This window comes from Chlorocebus sabaeus, chromosome 8 (genome assembly GCF_047675955.1).
Source record: "Chlorocebus sabaeus isolate Y175 chromosome 8, mChlSab1.0.hap1, whole genome shotgun sequence".
Taxonomy (NCBI): Eukaryota; Metazoa; Chordata; class Mammalia; order Primates; family Cercopithecidae; genus Chlorocebus; species Chlorocebus sabaeus.
The window spans coordinates 123,560,674-123,582,050 of NC_132911.1; the positions used below are offsets into that span (position 1 = coordinate 123,560,674).

General features: G+C 43.2%; 1 protein-coding gene across 1 annotated transcript in view; it reads left to right on the forward strand.

Moving 5' to 3' along the window:
• Nucleotides 1–18,285: 18,285 nt before the first annotated feature.
• DEPTOR (DEP domain containing MTOR interacting protein) overlaps nucleotides 18,286–21,377 on the forward strand; it is a 192,954-nt gene continuing 189,862 nt past the window's right edge. The window contains exon 1 of the mRNA XM_008001442.3: nucleotides 18,286–18,533. Within this exon, the coding sequence (XP_007999633.2) occupies nucleotides 18,412–18,533 (122 nt within the window). The 5' untranslated portion in view covers nucleotides 18,286–18,411. The remainder of the gene's footprint in view (nucleotides 18,534–21,377) is intronic.

Below are 21,377 nucleotides of genomic sequence, written 5' to 3' on the forward strand. Positions count from 1 at the left end.
ATGGGCACCACCGTGCCTGGCTAATTTTTGTATTTTTTTTTTTTTTTTTTTTTTTTTTTGTAGAGATGGGGTTTCGCCATGTTGGCCAGGCTGGTCTCAAACTCCGGGACTCAAGTGATCCACCTGCCTCAGCCTCCCCTAAGTGCAGGGATTACAGGCATGAGCTACAGTGCCTGGCCTGTTCTATATTTTGGAAATCTACTTTTTATACTTTCTTATATAGACATGTAAGTTTCAATATCAGATATTTGGTTTTAGAACGATAAACAAAATGATAGAAAAAGTGGGGCAAAATGTTAACAATTGGTACAGCCAGGTAAAGTGAATAAAGGTCAGGGAAACTCAAAGCCTAGGTACAAGAAGTGAATGATGGCCCTAGGGCAAGTATCAGGTTGATTGAGCAGCTAAGCTGGTAGTTCCCTTGTGTCCAGCTACAATGAGCTAGCAGTAACTTTGTAAGCTAAAGCAGTGGGAAATGGTCTTGGATAGGCAGAGAAATGTGCCCCCTCCCCACCTTGCAGCTAATGAATCATGCAGCGGTGGGGAGCATGAGCTCCCAGAAGACAAACTACCACTAAACCTCCCTATTCAAGGTATGGCCTTACTCCCTCCCCACAATCTCTGGAGTTAGGAAGAGAACACAGAACAGCTGGTACACAGGGCTTCTCAAATATAAAGCCAAAGAGAGAATCATCGTTTGTGTATATCCAATGGCACAAAATAGAGACATCTAAAATCATCAAATAGAAGAGTTAGCACTCAAGGAGGCAGAATAGAGCAAAAACCACATGACTTTATGGCAAATACACTATCTTCACAGTAATGGGAGATAATTCACAGAAAAGAGTCAATCAGAGATCAGATATCATTTCCCTGCTTCCCAAATGTCGGTGCCATTTGGAATGACATATTCAGTATTTTGCAGCCCCTCACATTAGGTCTTTCACTCATAGAGTAAGAATTACTAGGCCAGGTATGGTAGCTCATGCCTTTGGGAGGCCAAGGCAGGAGAATGGCCTGAGCCCAGGAGTTCAGGACCAGCCTGGGCAACAGGGAGACTCCATCTGTACAAAAATAAAAAAGAATTATAGTAGAAAAGGCCAAGTAGAACACTGAAATTGACTTCATGCAGAAGTTAAAAACAGCATCACATAACAGTGGTAATGGTAAACATTAATGCTACCCTTAAAGATTTAAAGAATGCAGAGATAGTGGTTCCTCTTATACCTGCATTTAATTCACTTGTCTGGCCCTGCAACTGCTATAATGAATGTCGCATATTTCCTAGGACAGTTTAGCATGGTTTACAGTTTTTGTATCTGTTATGTCTGACCTCATCTCTCCCACCATTTTTTCTCTTTCTATTTATAGGCATATTTGTTTTGTTGCTTATTTTCTTCGTTATCTTTCATTGGATTGCTTTTGTTTGATTTTTTCCTCCAGCAGTTTGGAACATGTGTACCCTAGCCCATTTCGTCTATGGCTTTCCCTTTTCCTCTTCAATGTTTCTTTGTAGCATTGGGCATGCTGACTTTCTTTTTTGTTTTTTTGGGGTTTTTTGTTTGTTTGTTTGTTTTTGTTTTCTTTTGTTTTTTTAAGTTTTTATTTACATCATATTGCCTCCTGCCATACAGGGCTGTCTGGCATTTTCTTCCTATGTTCTTTATCTGGGTGACACCTATTCATTCTCTAGCCGATAACACTGTCTGATAGAACTGACTGAGATGTTGGAAATGTTCTATAGCTGCACAGTTCAAGTGGTAATTACTAGCCCCATGTGGCTTTTCAGTGCTTGAAATATGGACAGTGAGAATGAGAAACTGAATTTTAAATTGTATTCCATTTTAGTTAATTTAAATTTAAACATCCACCTGTGGCTCATGGCTACTGTATTGGAACGCTGAACTCTAAATCAATAGTCGCTTCTCAGAAATCTTTCTCTGATCTCCCTGATCAGGTCAAATCTCTCTAATACAGGCTCTCATGGTAGAAGGTCTTCTCATTTTTAGTTTTAAATAAATTGCAATTTTATGTTTATTTGTGTGATTACTTAATGTCTTTTTTGTCAGACTATAGACTTCAGTAAGATAAGATTTTGGTTATCATTAAGCAAGTGCCCAGCATGTAGTGGATCATGATACATATTTGTTGAACAATTTGTTGAATGAATGAATGAATTATAACAATGCTTTGCCTCTAAGGAGAGCAGTAGAAAGGCAGATAAAAAGGGATTTCTGATTTATCTTTATATATCTCAACACAGAGAACATATTCATGCATTAAATATGTGCAATTAAAAACATTTAAAAATTTTCCTCAGCTTTGCAAAACCCAGTGTACAGACAATAACTTCGGATGAACAGGTAATAAATCATACATGAATAAAGAGAAAGAAAAAAGGAAAGAGAAGAAGGGAGCGAAAAGGAGAAGGAAAGAGTTGATCATTCTATTTTGTGACACAGATTAAAGGGGGACAAGAATAGAAGCAAGGGGATCTGCTAAGAGGCCAAATGAGTGATGAAGGTAGCTGGATTTAAGAAGTAATTTGGGCTGGCCATGGTGGTTCTTGCCTGTAATGCCAGCACTTTGGGAGGCCCAGGTGGGAAGACTGCTTGGGGCCAGGGTTTGAGACCAGCCTGAGCAACATAGTGAGATCCCTCTCTCTACCAAAAAAAAAAAAAAAATCTTTAAATAAAATAAAAATTAGTTGTTGTTGTTGCACATGCCGCAGTCCCAGCTACTCAGGAGGCTAAGGCAGGAGGATCACTTGATCCCAGGTGCTTGACACTGCAATAAGCTATGATTGCACCACTACACTCCACCTTGGGTAGCAGAGTGAGACCCTATTTCTTTTTTTATTTTTTATTTTTATTTATTTTTTTTGAGACAGAGTCTTGCTCTGTCACCCAGGCTGGAGTGCAGTGGCACGATCTCGGCTCACTGCAACTTCCGCCTCCTAGGTTCAAGCGATTCCCTTGCCTCAGCCTCCTGAGTAGCTGGGATTACAGGTGTCTGCCACCACGCCCAGCCAATGTTTTTTGTATTTTTAGTAGAGATAGGGTTTCACCATGTTAGTCAGGCTGGACTTGAACTCCTGACCTCAGGTGATCCACCCGCCTCGGCCTCCCAAACTACTGGGATTACAGGCATGAGCCACCATGCCCAGGCCCTATTTAAAAAATAATAATAATAATAATCTGGAGATAGCCTGTAATCCCGGCACTTTGGGAGGCCAAGGCGGGTGGATCACAAGGTCAGGAGATCGAGACCATCCTGGCTAACATGGTGAAACCCCGTCTCTACTAAAAATACAAAAAATTAGCCGGGCGTGGTGGCGGGCACCTGTAGTCCCAGCTACTCGGGAGGCTGAGGCAGGAGAATGGCGTGAACCCAGGAGGCGGAGCTTGCAGGGAGCCGAGATCAGGCCACTGCACTCCAGCCTGGAGAGCGAGACTCCGTCTCAAAATAAATAAATAAATAAATAAATAAATAAATAAATAAATAATAATCTGGAGATAGCATGGAAAACAGTGAACTTGGAGTTTGAATTAAGGTCTTGCCAGCAGCTAAAATATAAAGCTTTGAAGTGTACATATATTGTAGTTATGAGAGTGCCTATGATTGAGATCATCCAGGGACAGTGTGATGTGCAACGGACAAAAGGGCTGAAGTTAAAGCCTGCTAACATTTGAGGTAGAAGCCTTGAAAGAAGTATCTCCCCAGAGGAAAGAATTGCAGGCAGTTGGAGAAACAGAATAAAGCAGTGTCTTGGAAACTGTATTACTTTGTTTCAAATAAGCAAGTTCTGGTTTACAGCAAGATTCATTTCATTTTGTGAAAGCTAGAGTAACTTAAATTTTAACTTCACATCTTTTGTTAAACTTCCAAGATTTTGCTTACAAAACAATCAGGATTTTTTCCCCACTAGATGGCGGTATTATTTAATGTTTTATAGAGCAGCCTGCTTTGCCTTTTTTTTCTTCCACTGCCGCAGAAAAGGAAAGTGAAGGAATACTTATTCAATATTCACTGAGTTAAGCACTTAACTGAGTACCCCGTATAGGCAGGGCGCGGTGGCTCACGCCTGTAATCCCAGCACTTTGGGAGGCCGAGGCGGGCAGATCACGAGGTCAGGATATCAAGACCATCCTGGCTAACATGGTGAAACCCCGTCTCTACTTAAAATACAAAAAAAAAAAAAAAATTAGCCGGGTGTGGTGGCGGGCGCCTGGAGTCCCAGCTACTCGGGAGGCTGAGGCAGGAGAATGGCGTGAACCCAGGAGGCGGAGCTTGCAGTGAGCCGAGATCATCGCGCCACTGCACTCCAGCCTGGGCGACAGAGCGCGACTCCGTCTCAAAAACAAAGAAACAAACAAACAACAACAACAACAAAAACAACTGAGTACCCTGTATATGCTATCTCATGCAGTCCCTGCAGTAATGTAAGTCAGAATCTTGGCATTTCTCTGTGCAAAATGCTTCAGTGGATTCTGATCTCCTTTAGAATAAAAACCAAAGTCCTCACCAAGGCCCGTAAGACCTTACACAATCTCCATTGCCCCCACCTACCATAACCCATACCTTGCCACATTTACAGAACACACTTTTACCTCAGGGCTCCTTTGTTTTTTTTAATCAACCTTTTTGAGGTATAAATTAAGTAAAATAAACTGCATCTGTTTAAAGTATACAATTTAATCTTTTGGCACACGTACACACTGATACCTTCCCTTTCTTAGAGGCAGGAGCAAACTTTTTGGGGTGATGAGAATATTCTGCATATTTGGTTTTTAATATTTTGCACATTCTCATCACCCCAAAAGTTTTCTCCTGCCCTAAGTAAAAGAAAGAGAAGGAATATTTATGAAATACTAATTTCTATTTACTTTGTGTTTGCTTTACTCTTCTTTTTCTAGATTCTTATCATTGTGTTAGACCTTTCTTCTTTTCTAATATAAATACTTAAAACTATTAATTTTCCTCTAAGCTCTGCTCTAGTTACATCCCACAAATGTGGAGATGTAACTGAAGTATTGGAGAGTTAATCTTTCTTTTCTTTTCTTTATTTATCTTTTTGGAGACGGAGTCTCACTCTATCACACAGGCTGGAGTGCAGTGGCACAATCTCGATTCGCTGCAACCTCTGCCCCCTGGGTTCAAGCTATTCTCCTTCCTCAGCCTCCCAAGTAGCTGGCATTACAGGTGCCTGCCACCATGCCCAGCTAATTTTTGTATTTTTAGTAGAGACAGGTTTCGCCATGTTGGCCAGGCTGGTCTTGAAATCCTGACCTCAGGTGATCCACCCGCTTTGGCCTCCCAAACTGCTGGGATTACAGGTGTGAGCCACTGCACCTGGCCGGAAAGTTATCTTTCATTATTACAGTTTGAAATGTTTTGTAATTCTTGTGGTTACTTATTTGATCCATGGATTATTTGGAAGTGGATTGTATTTCCAAGTATTTGTGATTTCCTAGATATTTTACTAATTTTTAATTTAATACTATCATGGTTTAATTTAATTTAATGCCATTATGGTGTTGCTTATATGTGGAGAACATACATGCTGTCTATGATTTCAATCATTTTGAATGTATTGAGACTTTCCTGGTGAAAATACTATTTTCTTATTTGTTTTCTCCCCTACTTTTTTCTTATTTCCCTCGCTTTTTGCCCGCTTGTGGACTATTTGAATTTTTAAAAGAATTTCATTATAATTTATCTATTGTCATTTTAGCCCTTTCTCTTTGCATTTTTTTTTTCAATCATTATTGTAGAGGTTAAAATCTACATCCTTAACTTTTCACTGCACACTTAGAGTTAACACTGATCAGTTCATTTATCATGTAGACAACTTGCAGCCATATAGAAGCCTTAAGACCGTCTTTTCATCCCTTGTGCTATAGTTGTTGTATGTATCATATCTACATACATTATAGACAATGGTGGCTGGTTAATGTTTGACAACCGAATCTAAAGAAAAAGGTCCAGTTTACAGTGTTTGCTGATTTCCATAGTGTAAATATTCCCGCCATGGCCAATTTCAAGTTACCAGTGTGTCTTCAACTGGTTCATAAATTTCCTGAAAATTTAGCAATTGGTTCTCATGAGCTAGTACATGCCAGCTTTAGTATCCTGCTGATTATAAACCCAACAATGTTATAATTTTGCTTTAAACAATCACATATATTTTAAAGAAATTAAGGCCAGGCGCAATGGCTCATGCCAGCACTTTGGGAGGCCAAGGCAGGTGGATCACCTGAGGTCAGGAGTTCGAGACTAGCCTGGCCAACATGGTGAAATCCTGTCTGTACTAAAAATACAAAAATTAGCCAGGCATGGTGGCATGCACCTGTAATCCCAGCTACTCGGGAGGCTGAGGCAGGAAATCGCTTGAACCCGGGAAGTGAAGTTTGCAGTGAGCTGAGATCACGCCATTGCACTCCAGCCTGGGTGACAGAGCAAGACTCCAAATCAAAAATAAATAAATAAGAAATAAAAATAAAGAAATTAAGAGAAAAAAAATCTGTATTTTCCAAGAGATATACATATATCGTTTGTTATGCTCTTCATTTCTTCCTAAATTCTGAGTTTCTAATGTGGTACCATTCTCATCAGCATGAAGGACTTCCTTTGCATTTCTTGTAGTGCAGGTTTCCCAGAAACAAATTTTACTAGTGTTATTTTGTCTTAAAATATTTTTGCAGGTTTATTTTTTGTGTGAAAAACAAAAATGATTTAAAAATTTAAGAAATATTTTAATTTCATTTAAATACTTGGCCAGGCACAGTGGCTCACACCTGTAATTCCAGCACTTTGAGAGGCAGAGTGGGCAGATAACCTGAGGTCAGAAGTTCAAGACCAGCCTGGCCAACATGGTGAAACCTTGTCTCTACTAAAAAATACAATAGCCAGGCATGTGGTACACACCTGTAATCCCAGCTACTCAGGAGGCTGAGGCGGGACAATCGCTTGCACCTGGGAGGCGGGGGTTGCAATGAGCTGAGATTAATCCATTGCACTCCAGCCTGGGTGACAGAGCAAGACTCTGTGTCTTTGACTGCTATAGTTTCTCAGCAATCCATTTCTTTTGAATAGTTGTTCATCTAACTATGATGGGTTGCTTTTCTCTATCTATGTTAAAGATTTTTCTCAGGCCGGGTGCGGTGGCTCACGCCTGTAATCCCAGCACTTTGCAAGGCCGAGGCAGGCGGATCACAAGATCAGGAGTTCGAGACCAGCCTAACCGACATGGTGAAACCCCATCTCTACTAAAAATACAAAAATTAGCCAAGGGTGGTGGCGCATGCCTGTAATCACAGCTACTCAGGAGGCTAAGGCAGGAGAATCTCTTGAACCCAGGAGCTGGAGGTTGCAGTGAGCCAAGATTGCACCACTACACTCCAGCCTGGGCAACAGAGCGAGACTCTGTCTCAAATAAATAAATAAATAAATAAATAAATAAATAAATAAATAAAGATTTTTCTCTTTATCCCACATAAACAAAAGCACGCTGGGGCCCTGAACAATTGTTTAGAGTGTAAATGAGTCCTAAGACTAAAAAGTTTGAGGCCAGGCGTGGTGGCTCACACCTGTTATCCCAGCACTTTGGGAGGTCAAGGCAGGAGGATCACTGGAGTTCAAGAGTTCAAGACCAGTCTGGCCAACATACTGAAACCCCAACTCTACTAAAAAATGTAAAAATTAGTCATGTGTGCCCGGGCATGGTGGCTCATATCTGTAATCCCAGCACTTTGGGAGGCCAAGGCAGGTGGATCACCTGAGGTCAGGAGTTCGAGACCAGCCTGACCAACAAGGTGAAACCTGGCTACTAAAAATTAGCCAGGCGTGGTGGTGTGTGTCTGTAGTCCCAGCTACTTGGGAGGCTCAGGCAGGAGAATCACTTCAACTCGGGAGGTGGAGGCTTCAGTGAGCCCAGATCACATCACTGCACTCCAGCCTGTGTGACAGAATGAGACTGTTTTTTTTTTTCTAAAAAATGTTTGAGAACTGTGGACTTATATAGCATCTCCTGCGGGTGGAGTGGGGATAATCTCTAACTTACATTTAATAGTGATGCCATGGACTCTGCTGCCTGTTGGAATCTTCGCTCTGCCACTTACTGGTTGTATGACTTTGGGGTAAATTTCCTTAACTTTGCTTCGGTTTCCTTTCATATAAAATAGAGATGATGATACTAGCTAGTCAGGATCCCAGCAGAAAAAGAGAACACTCACTAAGCATTTAAAAGAGAGGAGAATTTATTATAGGAAATGGATTTTATGTGTAATAGAAGATCTGAGAAGCCAAGAAGAGGAAAGGAGAAGCAACTGAGAGAATAGCGACAGCAGGAAGCCTCTACTATCCTCAAGCCAGAGAGACAAGAGAAAGGGACAGTGTTCCTGGTCCCTAGGAGCTGTAGTTCCCCTGGGAAATATAATGGACCTGTTGAGGAAGACCTAAAGCCACAGAAACAAAGAATGTGAAGGAGAAATGCCCTGACTCCTCCTTTATGCCTGCTTTGCAATCTCCCACCAGTACCTCCCATTAACTGAATCTGACTGGAAGCCACATTTCAGTGGCTGGGTCTGGGAAATGCAGCATGCAGGGTCCGGCCCCTTGTGACATAGAGTAGAGCTAGGAAAGGATCTAGGAATTAGAGAGCAAACAGATCCTAAAAGATTAGCACTCTGTCTCATAGAAACATTGTGATTAAATGATTTAACATTTGGGAAACAGGCCGGGCGCAGTGGCTCACACCTGTAATCCCAGAGGCACTTTGGGAGGCCAAGATGGGCAGATCAAAAGGTCAGGAGTTCAAGACCAACCTAGCCAACATAGTGAAACCCCGTTTCTACTAAAAATACAAAAATTAGTAAGGTGTGGTGGCGTGCACCTGTAGTCCCAGCTACTTGGGAGACTGAGGTAGGAGAACTGTTTGAACCCAGGAGGCGGAGGTTGCAGTGAGCTGAGACCGTGCCATTGCACGCAGTGAGCTGAGACCGTGCCATTGCACGCAGTGAGCTGAGACCGTGCCATTGCACGCAGTGAGCTGAGACCGTGCCATTGCACTCCAGGCTGGGTGACAAAGTGAGACTCTGTCTCAAAAAAAAAAAAAAAAAAAAAAAAAATTGGGAAACGCTTAGAATTTTATCTCGCACATAATAAGTGCTCTACGGGGGTTTGTTAAAGACAGCATTACTTCCAACTGTTATACTCATAATACTGTTTTTGTGTTTGTTTTAGGGTATTATTAAGACATTTTATTATGACAAACTGCAAAGTTTTGACTTTTTGCTTTTAGTGCCTCTGTTGAGAGAACTCTTGTGGCCCTTTATCAAGCAAAACTTTCCAGTAAGCACACATATTTATATCAAACTCAATGATTTTTCCAGGTCATCTATTGTGATGGACAAAGGTAAAGATATTTGATAACTTCATCAATGGTATTTTCATTTGAATACAAAATAATATTTTAATGTTGCAAGGCACTGAATAAGTACATTTTCTGTGCCTAGAACTGGGCTGGACCCCACAAAGGAAGAAAGAAGGATGACAAAGGTGCCATGCTTATTTATAATTTAGGAGGAGAGAGAAGACATACACTCAAGAAACAAAATCTATTCCATGCTGTATTGGAGTATGCTGGGTTATATAACATAATGCTGACTGAGGAGTGTGACAGTGCAGGAGTCAGAGCAGGGTGATCTCAGAGAATTGCCATCATTTCCTCTCCTTTTTTTTTTTTTTTTTTTTTTTAAGAGATGGAGTCTCACTATGTTGCCCAGATGGCTTGGAATTCCTGGCTCAAGTGATCCTCCCACCTCAGCCTCCCAAGTAGCTTACCACTGTGCCTGGCTCCCCTTTATCTGATGTAGTTAGAAAGCACTAGCTGATTATCCAAGCCCATATGGGGATAGAACTGATACCATGTACAGCACTTGCAAAGCTCCTTCGAATTTCCCATTCAGTCCTGTGAAGTTGATGTTACCATCACATTCTTGGTCTGAAACAGCCAATAGTGGAGACAGTTGGGGCTCTCAGTGGCTAGGCAGCCTGGAGGTAATGCCACCTACATCACAGGGTTGTGATGAGGCCAGTAAAGTACATAGAAGAGAGCGGCTGGCCTGTGGGAAGAGCTTGGGGCTCAGTGATCTATTGCCTCTATGGAGAGGCAGTAGAATGGAGGAACTTCCAGCGGGGTCTCTAAAGCCAGAGAGGCTGGGTTCAAACCCACCTTCTATCAGCTACTACAGAAGACTTGCCTAGTTCTCTTTGGGCCTCAATTTCTTCATCTGAAAATGGGAAAGAAAATAGCCAACTCACAGGGTTATTTTGAGATATAAATGTAATACTTTTTGAACATGGCACATAGCAAGAGCTCAGTAAATATAATCTTATTGTTATTCCAGCTAAAAGATTCTCAATCTTACCTAATTCAGTGTCTCCTTTAAAAATAACAGATATGTGGCTGGGCGCGGTGGCTCAAGCCTGTAATCCCAGCACTTTGGGAAGCTGAGGTGGGCAGATCACCTGAGGTCAGGAGTGCGAGACCAGACTGGCCAATGTGGTGAAACCCTGTCTCTACTAAAAATACAAAAATCAGCCGGGTGTTGTGGTGGGTGCCTGTAATCCCAGCTACTTGGGAGGCTGAGGCACAAGAATTGCTTGAACCCAGTAGGCAGAGGTTGCAGTGAGCTGAGATTGCATGACTGCACTCCGGCCTGGGTGACAGAGCAAGATTATGTCTCAATAAATAAATAAATAACAGATACGTAACTCTCATTTTATTTTGTTGTCATTGAATTAATAGATAACATAACCTTGCTATGTACGTAATATGAAAAATCAATACAATGCCAATAGAGTATTTAAAAAGAGAAATTATGTGTAATAATGTATATTTCAGTATTTAAATGATTACAGTAGAAGGCCTAATGTGATAGTTGTAGTCAGATGTTTACAACTACTCATAATGAATAATTTTAGAGTAAGAAAATTAAGACAATATTTAGCTGAATATTGCCATCACTTCTTTTTTATACTTAGCATTTTAAACTTTGGCTAAATAATATACTCCTATTCAACACACACCTAGAATCACCCCACATGCAACAGCTCCAAATGCAGACTGAAGTTGTGTTATACTGGAGGTGTGTATGCCACACAAATGGCACAAAAGAGGAGTAATTTTATGCGGTGATAAACCTTTCTTAGTAATACTTAGAATAATCTTTTCTCAATGTACACAATAGTTACATTCCTGACCATTGAGGATTATACAGTGATTTTTTTTTTTTTTTTGAGACGGGTCTCACTCTATCACCCAGGTTAGAGTCCAGTGGTGCGATTTCAGCTTACTGCAACCCCTGCCTCCCAGGCTCAAGTAATCCTCTCACTCAGACTCCCAAGTAGCTGAGACCACAGGCATGCGCCACCACACCCGGCTAATTTTTTGTATTTTTCTTGAGGTTTCACCATGTTGGCCAGGCTGGTCTCAAACCCATAAGCTCAGGAGATCCACCCTCCTTAGGCTCCCAAAGTGCTGGTACCACAGGTCTGAATTACCGAGCCCAGCCTACATACTAAAATTGTGACAAAAATATCTCATAAGAAAAACATTCAGGATTTGGACCAACCCAATTTTTTTGTGAGTTGTTGTCCCTAACAAGTGAGAATATCTAGCATTCCTAGTCTTCAATCACTAAACCGAGTAGCATTCCCAATAATATGACACACCACAGCCTCCACCCCAAATTTCCCAACAAACCCTCCTCGGGGGTGACCCTTTTTCTATAACCTACAAGCATTTAATGTCATTGCGAAAGCAATCACTAGGTGGCAGCATATATCAAGGTATTCAAGACCATGCGCGACCCAAGTTTAAGATTAATAAAACTTCCTGGGAGGTGAGCGGGGTTGGAAATGAAGGACAAGAGGATTTCAGCTTTATTTGTAATGTTTTATTTCTATCACTACAAAAAGATTACTCAAATATGACAAAAAATATTAAAAATAGGTGTGAATGGAAAAAGCCATGGAAATTGTACTTTTCTCTATTTTTACATTTATTTATTTATTTATTTATTTAGAGATGGAGTCTCCCTCTGTCGCTCAGACTGGAGTGCAGTGGTGTGATCTGGGCTCACTGCAATCTCCGCCTCCTGGGTTCTAGTGATTCTCCTGCCTCAGCCTCCGGAGTAGCTGGGATTACAGGTGTGCGCCACCATATCCGGCTAATTTTTGTATTTTTATTAGAGACGGGGTTTTACCATATTGGCCAGGTTGGTCTTGAACTCCTGACCTCAGGTGATCCACCTACGTTGGCCTCCCAAAGTATTGGGATTACAGGCATGAACCCCTGTGCCTGGGCTTTTACATTTATTTTTAAAAGACAAGCCCCTTCTTAAAGGATTCACAAACAGAAAGATCTGCACAGAATATTGCTAAATCATCAATCTTCCATTCACAAAGGGAATAAAAATTGTGGTAGCTGAAGAATCAGGACTTCATTAATGGTTAAGAACAATTTAAATCTTCTGTAAGAAGATGTATATTTGGGCTGAGCGCTGTGGCTTACGCCTGTAATCTCAGCACTTTGGGAGGCTGAGGTGGGTGGATCACCTGAGGTCAGTAGTTCGAGACCAGCCTGGCCACATGGTGAAACCTTGTCTCTACTAAAAATACAAAAATTAGCCAGATGTGGTGGCACACGCCTGTAATCCCAGCTACTCGGGAACCTGAGACAGAAGAATCGCTGGAACTCAGCAGGTGGAGGTTGCAGTGAGCCAAGACTGAGCCATTGCACTCCAACCCTGGCGATAAGAGTGAAACTCAGTCTCAAAAAAAAAAAAAAAAAAAAAAAAAGAAGAAGAAGAAGAAGAAAAAAAAGATGTACATTTGTAGGAAAGAGTGAAACTGCCTTTGTAAAATTATGACTAAGACAGCAAAACTAACTTAACCAGCTCCGTCTTGCTTCTAACATCCAAGATGTCCTTGTTCATTCCTGGGTGTTGCCTGAACTAACTTGGGGAGAAACTTAGATTATAGTTTAAAGCAAAGATGGTAACAGCCCCTTCACAAAGCAGACCTCCTTCTTGCCTGGGGACTAGATTGCCTCCGTAAGACTAACATTAGCCTTAAGATTAGAAATTATAGTTTAGGGATCATGTAGCTGGAGGCTACAAGATTCTGACCCTCCCTAAACTGCTCCTAAGATCAGTGCTTGTGATATATTGCAGACCCTGAACTTGGTGGATCAGCTGGCACCCCCCAGATCGATTAACTGGCTCATCTGATCTGGGGGTCCCCCACCCAGGAACTGACTCAGCACAAGGAGACAGCTCTGACTCCCTATGATTTCATCCCTGACCAATCAGCACTCCTGGCTCACTGGCTCCCCCCACCCACCAAGTTGTCCTGAAACACTTCTCACCGAATGCTTGGGGAGACTGATTTGAGTAATACTAAAACTCTGGTCTTCTGGTTCTAGATCCTTGAGAAATCGCCACACTGTCTACCGCAATGATTTAACTAATTTACACTCCCACCAACGGTAGAAATAAAAACAAAACAAAACAAAAACAAAAAAAGTGTTCCTACTTCTCCACATTCTCTCCAGCATCTGTTGTTTCCTGACTTTTTAATGATCGCCATTCTAACTGGTGTGAGATGGTATCTCACTGTGGTTTTAATTTGCATTTCTCTAATGACCAGTGATCATGAGTTTTTCTTTATATGTTTGTTGGGTGCATAATACCATTTGACCCAGCAATCCCATTACTGGGTATATACCCAAAGGATTATAAATCATTTCACTATAAAGACACATGCACATGTATGTTTATGGCAGCACTATTCACAATAGCAAAGCCTTGGAACCAACCCAAATGCTCTTCAATGATGGACTGAATAAAGAAAATGTGGCAGATATACACCATGGAACACTATGCAGCCATTAAAAGGATGAGTTCATGTCCTTTGCAGGGACATGGATGAAGCTGGAAACCATCATTCTCAGCAAACTAACACAGGAACAGAAAACCAAATGCCCCATGGTCTCACTTATAAGAGGAAGTTGAACAATGAGAATACATAGACACAGGGAGGGGAACATCACACACCAGGGCCTGTCAGGGGGTTGGGGATAGGGGAGGGATAGCATTAGGAGGAATACCTAATGTAGATGATGGGTTGATGGGTGCAGCAGACCACCATGGCACATATATACCTATGTAACAAACCTGCACGTTCTGCACATGTATCCCAGAACTTGAAGTATAATTAAAAACAAACAAACAACAACAACAACAAAAAATACCTCTGGTCTCTGGCACAGCCGGCTCTGCGTGAATTACTTTCTCTATTGCAATTCCCCTGTCTTGATGAATCGACTCTTTCTAGGCAGTGGGCACGGTGAAACCCTTGGGCAATAAATAGCAATAAACTGCTTGGAGAAGTACAGGAGAATAGCACAGAGAAGGTGGCATTTCAGTTAGTCTTTAAAATCAGGCAGGATAGCCAGGCACAGTGGCTGATGCCTGTAATCCTAGCACTTTGGGAGGTCGGTGGGAAGGTCACCTGAGGTCAGGAGTTCGAGACCAGCCTGACCAACCTGGTGAGATCCCCATCTCTACTAAAAATACAAAAACATTAGCCGGACCTGGTGGCACATGCCTGTAATCCCAGTCACCCAGGAGGCTGAGGCCTGGAGAATTGCTGGAACCCGGGAGGCAGAGGCTGCAGTGAGCTGAGATCGTGCCACTGCACTCCAGCCTGGCTGATAGAGAGAGACTCTGTCTCAAAAAATAATAAATAAATAAATAAAAGTCAAGCAGGAATAATACGAATGCATATTAAAAAGCAACAATAAGCATGACAGCTAACATATTAAACTTCATAGCTGACAGTATTCTTTCACGTGTTTTATCAACTCAAGTTCATCTCCTTCTCACATTGCTGCTGACCCTTAGGAAGAGTTTATTACACCAGTGCTACTCCTAGTGTGGTTTGCTAACTGGGCATGATCTTGGCTCACTGCAGTCTCCACCTCCCAGGTTCAAGCAATTCTCCCACCTCAGCCTCCCAAGTAGCTGGGATTACAAGCACCTGCCAACACGCCTGGCTAATTTTCATATTTTTAGTAGAGACAGGGTTTCGCCATGTTGGCCAGGCTGGTCTTGAACTCCTGGCCTCAAGTGATCTGCATGCCTCGCCCTCCAAAAGTTCTGGGATGACAGACATGAGCCACTGCACCTGGCTTCATTTTTATTGTTGTATTTCATCAAAGTATCAGGTTTCAATGGGTTGAAAGCATACACACACACACACACAGCTGGTTCTCCCCCACCAAACCTTTGAGAAGCACTGGCCCCAAAGCACCAAAACAGACAGAAGGCATGAAAGAGGTAGGTGTGGAGAGCTAGAAGAGAACCCTCACACTTAATAGTTCCCACCTGTAATAAGTGCTTTCAGTAAATTTTATTTAATCCTCCCAATAACCCAATGGAATTGGTGTTGTTATCTTAACTTTACAAAAGAGGATAGCAAATTCAGAGAAGATAATGAACTTGCCCAAACATGGCCAAGAATCAAACCAAGGTTTGTCAGAATTCTGTTTTTCGAAAATATTTATGCTGAATTAATTGCCATATCAGTGTCCTTTTCTCCTTGATCAATATCTAAAAATTACAGTTTACTGAAACCAGTTGCTCCTGGGCTCACAGTCATGGACATGTCCTCAGGATGTGGCTCCACCAATTTTTCCCTAAGTTAGGAAAAAGGATCTGTCTTCTTACCCAGTGGAGCATGGTGTGTGTCATATGTCGAAAGGTTAAAACAATAATAGCAAACCAGTTCCCATTTCCTGTTCACATATACCTACCTATACACACACCACCCCCTACACACACTTCTTGTCAGGCAAGAAAAATAAATCATGCTCTCTCACTGTCACTGGAAAAATAGTATCAGGTATTTTCCTGACTTGGATTTTCTTTTCTTTATGTTAAGGTGCTTTTTTATCTTAAACTTACAAATTTGTGTTACTGGCATGGATCTTAGAAACTTTACATAATAGAAATTTTAATGTTATTTATTTTTTCTTTTTTTTTACGTGTCAGGGTCTTGCTCTGTTACATACACTGGAATGCAGTGGTGCAATCATAGCTCACTGTAACCTTGAACTCCTGGGCTCAAGTGATCCTTCCACCTCAGCCTCTCAAGTAGCTGGGACTACAGGTATGCACCACCATGCCTGGGTATTTTTTTCTTTCTTTCTTTTTTTTTTTTTTGTAGAGACAGGGTCTTGCTATGTTGCGCAGGCTGGTATTGAACTCTTGGCCTCAAGCAATCCTCCCGCCCTAGCTTCCCAAAGAACCGGGATTATGTTATTTCATTTACACCACACAACATCCCTATGAAGTAGAAATTATTATTCCTGTTTTATCAATAGGAAAGGGAGGCTAAGAGAAATAACTAGCATAAGGTTGCAAAATTAGCAAACGACAGAATTGAGATAGAAATCGCATGTTTGACTGAGAAGCCTGTGCAAACTCTTGATATTCTATTTAGTAGTTAAAAGATTAAAATATGAGCAACAGACACCTTTTAATCTCATTAACTCTGGGACTTCTGCTCAATGATTTATATATTTTATGCAGAATAAGGCTCTTAGAATTACAGTCACCTAGAACTATGTCTGCCTTGGTCTACATGTCTATTGTGGCCTATTTAAAAAGTTAAGAAGCTTAAATAATTTCTTTTGGCAAAAGAGTCACCTAACATCTGTCTCATGCAGAGTCAGAGCTGGTCTGCTCATGGATGCTCAAGACAACTATTCTTTTTCTGGAGTGGGGCTGAGTATGGCCTTGGGAATCTGCGGAACCAGGGTTTAAGGGCTGCCTAACTTTCTAGGCAAATTACTTCATCTTTCTATACTTAAGCTTTCTCATTTGTAAGTTGAAAACAATACCAAACTCCAGGGTTTTGTGAGGATAAGGTGTTTAGCACAATGTAAAGCACAGAATAAATGCTCAACACACATGAATACTGCCATAAACATTACTTCGCCATCCTGCAGACCAACTCCAACTCTGCATGAAACAGAAAAACGGAACATTTATCTGGTACTAATCAAATTTCCTTTCATAATCTTTTACGCGTAGACAATACCATTGTATCCCCATTTTAAGAGGCAGTCTTTCAGTCTTTTCAAAGCATAACTTTGAAGCCAGAATGGCCTGGGTTAGATTTCTTCTTATACTTATTATTATTATTTGAGACGGAGTCTCGCTCTTGCTGCCTAGGCTGGCGTGCAATGGCACTAACTCGGCTCACCCGAACTCGGCTCACAGCAACCTCCGCCTCCCGGGTTCGAGCAATTCTCCTGCCTCAGCCTCCCAAGTAGCTAGGATTACAGGCACGCACCACCACGCCTGGCTAATTTTGTATTTTTAGTAGAGATGGGGTTTCTTCATATTGGTCAGGCTGGTCTGGAACTCCTGACCTCAGGTGATCTGCCCGCCTCGGCCTCCCAAAGTGCTGGGTTTACAGGCATGAGCCACTGTGCCCGGCTTTTCTTATACTTATTACTTGCTTGCTTTAGACAAGTAACTTCACCTCTCCAAGCCTGCATCCTGATGCAAAACAAACACCAATATCCATTTTATGATTTATTGTAATAATTAAACGAGGTAATAACATACCTGAAGTATCTTTAATGCAGCAGATGTCAAAAAGTGGTAGCCGTAATTATTTTTATTTTGTAAGGGAGGATTAAACACATTTAAATAGGACATCACAGGAGTGGAGCTGGATCCCAGGTCGGACTGATTCCTAGGCCTGCGTTCCTTATTGATTACAACATAAGACAAACAAGTCGTCTTTGGTGAGAGAGGTTGGGGAGAGAAGAATGTTTAATTTCTCCATGCCCTGCAATGACATGTATAACCTTCACTGTTGACTATTTGGCCAGATTGTTGAATTATGTTTTGTTCTTTGGCAACTTGGGGTATGGAACGTACAATAAAAACGCCTTCACTAGTAACCTCCAGGCTTGTCCCTAAGATTCTACAGCATGAGCTTTGTGGGTAAAGAGAAGCTCACCAAATTCAGCCTCCAGCAGCACACACAGCTCGGAAGCAGCGCCCCGCCCAGATGTTTATATTTTGCTCCATCGGCCCCGCCCCCCGACCACGAGGGGCTCTAGCCACGCCCCCAAGCTCAAGTTTCTGGGGCCGGACTAGCCCAGCGCGTCTGCCTACCCACAGGGATTCCCTCTCCAGCCAATCAGCTCAGAGCAGAGGAGCTGCCCCGAACAAAGATGGCGCGGGAGGCGTCTGTGAGGGCAGACTGATCCGAGCACCCAAACCCTCGGCGGACAGCGGAGCCAGTGGTAGCGGCACGGTCCCAACCATGGAGGAGGGTGGCAGCACTGGCAGTGCTGCCAGTGACAGCAGTACCAGCGGGAGTGGCGGGGCGCAGCAAAGGGAGCTGGAGCGCATGGCTGAGGTCTTGGTCACCGGGGAGCAGCTACGGTAAGGCAAGAGACACAGCGGGTGAGCTCACGATGGCACTGCCAACGCGTGCCCGCTGCAGTCCTGCGCGCACGCGCTCCCTGGCTCGTGGCTTGCGACTCGCGTGGGGCGCCCGGACGGCTGCAGGCGCGTGGATGGTTCTCGGTGCGCCCGCCCTTAGCGGCTGCAGCCCGGGTCCCTGAGGACTCGCCACGCGGGGCTGCTTGGCAGAAGCCGACGAGCGGGTGGTGCGCGCTGCGCCCTAGCCTGGCTGCTGCAGCCGTGTGCCCGACAGACTCCCTGGCACCCACCGCGCTGTCCGTCTTCCCGTGTACCTGGACGCCGCCAGGCCTCCCGGCTGACAGCCTGCGCCTCGTCCGCCAAGAGAGCAAGAGGGGTCGGTGTGAGGTCCCGAGGAGACCCCAGCCCCTCTACTCCTTGCTAAAAGGAGCAGGACCAACGATGGCCTTCACTAGGTTTTCCTTTTTGCTGACAAGTCTTCCTTCACTTCCCTGAGCCTCGGTGTTTTACATCTGTAAAACAGGGCTGATCACCACGCCTCATTGCAAGGACTTTTGGGGGGTTAAACTGAGAGAGCATTTCTGAAACCCTGCACCTATCAGTTAATTGGCACATCGTCCTCAATCATTTGGGTCCGCAAGGGGGCGTGGAGGCACCTTGTCGGGCTGCCTTGAGGCTGTGCCAACTCCCCGGGCTCGCAGGTTTTGGGCAGCAGGATCCATGGGGACCCTGGCTGCTGCAAGAATTAGGACTTGAGGCGTCTCACGGAACTTAGGAACAAGCGATGACCCCCAGAGTTCCCCTTGCCATTCCCATCCCTGTATGGTCCTTCCTCTAGGGGTGTTTGGGAATAGTACTTATAGTCTAACTGGTTCTGCAGCTGCCCTTCGTGTGGTCATAAATCAGTTTGCTAGGAAAAAGAAAACTCTGCGGCGTTTGAGCCACAGCTTGTACTCGGGCCCCTGTTCCTTCTAGTTCTTAGCCTGAATTCCCCAGCTCGTTTTGGTGTGTCAGTGGCTGTGTTTCAGGACCTGAAAGAGTGTCTTGCAAAGGTCTCTGAAGGAAACCAATATTGGAAGTCAGAATTAACTGATTTTTAATGTTACAAAAGGCAAATTGCGCCTATCGATTCTTTGTTGATTTTTAAAAATATGTGGTCAAAATTAATTTCCTTCATCAAGAGTACTTTCTAATGAAACCTGTCAAGCCTGTCTGTGTGAAGGGACCACCAAACAAGCTTTGTGTGAGCAAGAAAGCTTTTTAAACCCCTGGGTGCAGGCAGACTGAATCTAAAAAGGAGTCAGCGAAGGGAGATGGGGAAGGGGTTGCTTTATAGAAGTTGGGTAGATAATGGATAATGGTGTAAGTTTGTGAAGTGCAGTCCAAGAAGGCGGGGGTGACTGCGTAAAGCCCTGTTGTAAAGAGTAGAGTAAGGAAGAAGAGACCTGATATCCCTTGGAGAATAAATGTTGAAGGAGCAGGAGGGTGTCTTCCTGAGAAGATTCAAAGGAGGGGCTACAAAGTAGGTGGTCATCAATATATTGAACAAGGAGAGAAGCAGAGGGGTGGAAAGAAAGTAAATCATGAGAAAGGGCTTGGCTGAAGTAATGAGGGCTGTCCCTGAAGACTTTTGGCAGCACAGCCCAGGTAAGCTGCTGGGACTGATGGGTGTCAGGGTCAGTCCAGGTAAAAGCAAAGAGAGACTGGGACGAGGGGTGCAGAGGAATAGTGAAAAAGGCATCTTTAAGATCAAGAACGGAATAGTGAGTTGTGGAGGAAGGTATTGAGGACAAAAGAGTGTACGGGTTGGGCACCACAGGGTGGACAGGCAAAACAATTTGGTTGGTAAGGCGCAGATCCTGAACTCACCTGTAAGACTGTCTGGTTTGGGGACAGGTGAAATGGGGGAATTGTAAGGAGAGTTTGGAGGCTTTAGAAGCCCTAGCTGTAGCAGGCAAGTGATAGCAGGTTTCAGTCCCTTTAAAGCCTGCTGTGGAAAAGAAAGTTTAATTTCTCTGCTCTTCATTACTGGGCCATCTTTCTAAAAGTCTTCCGTTGGATAGGGTTACTTATTTTTCATTTATTTTACAAACATTAAATTGCATGATGGCTTTTTTTGTCCAGCAAGTACTTCTTCCTTCAAGATGCAGTTTAAATGCCTCTTCCTCGCAGTCCCCAGAGCACTTGTTATTCCCCGCTTTTCTAGAGCCTGTCTGCACTGCAGCAGTTTTGAGAGCCATCCTTGTCACACAGGAGTTAGACCTGGGTTTGAATGACTGCTCCACCATTATGTAGCCAAGTGTCAGCATTAAGTTGTTTCAAGGAAGACTTTAAGCTAGATTGAATCTTGGCTTTGCTGCTTACTAGTGTGGGACCTTGGACAAGTTAGTGCACCTGTAATCCTAGCCCTTTGGGAGACCAAGGCAGGCGGATCCCTTGAGGCCTGGAGTTCGAGACTAGCCTGACCAACATGGTGAAACCTCATCTCTACTAAAAAATACAAGAATTAGCCGGGTGTGGTGGGGCACGCTTGTAATCCCAGCTACTTGGGAGGCTGAGGCGAGAGGATTGCTTGAACCTGGGAGGCAGAGGTTGCAGTGAGCCAAGATAGCGCCACTGCACTCCAGCCGCCACAACAGAATGAGCCTCCATCTCAAAAAAAAAAAAAAAGAATGAAGAACGATGGGTAATAATGGAATTTACCTCATAGTGTTACTATGAGGATTAGATGAGTTAGTGCTTAGAACAGTTTCTGATAGGTAGTAAGCACCAGGTTAATATTAGCTAAGGTAGAATTCTGTGACTTTGGACAAGTAAATTCACTTCTCTGAGTCTCTGTTTCTG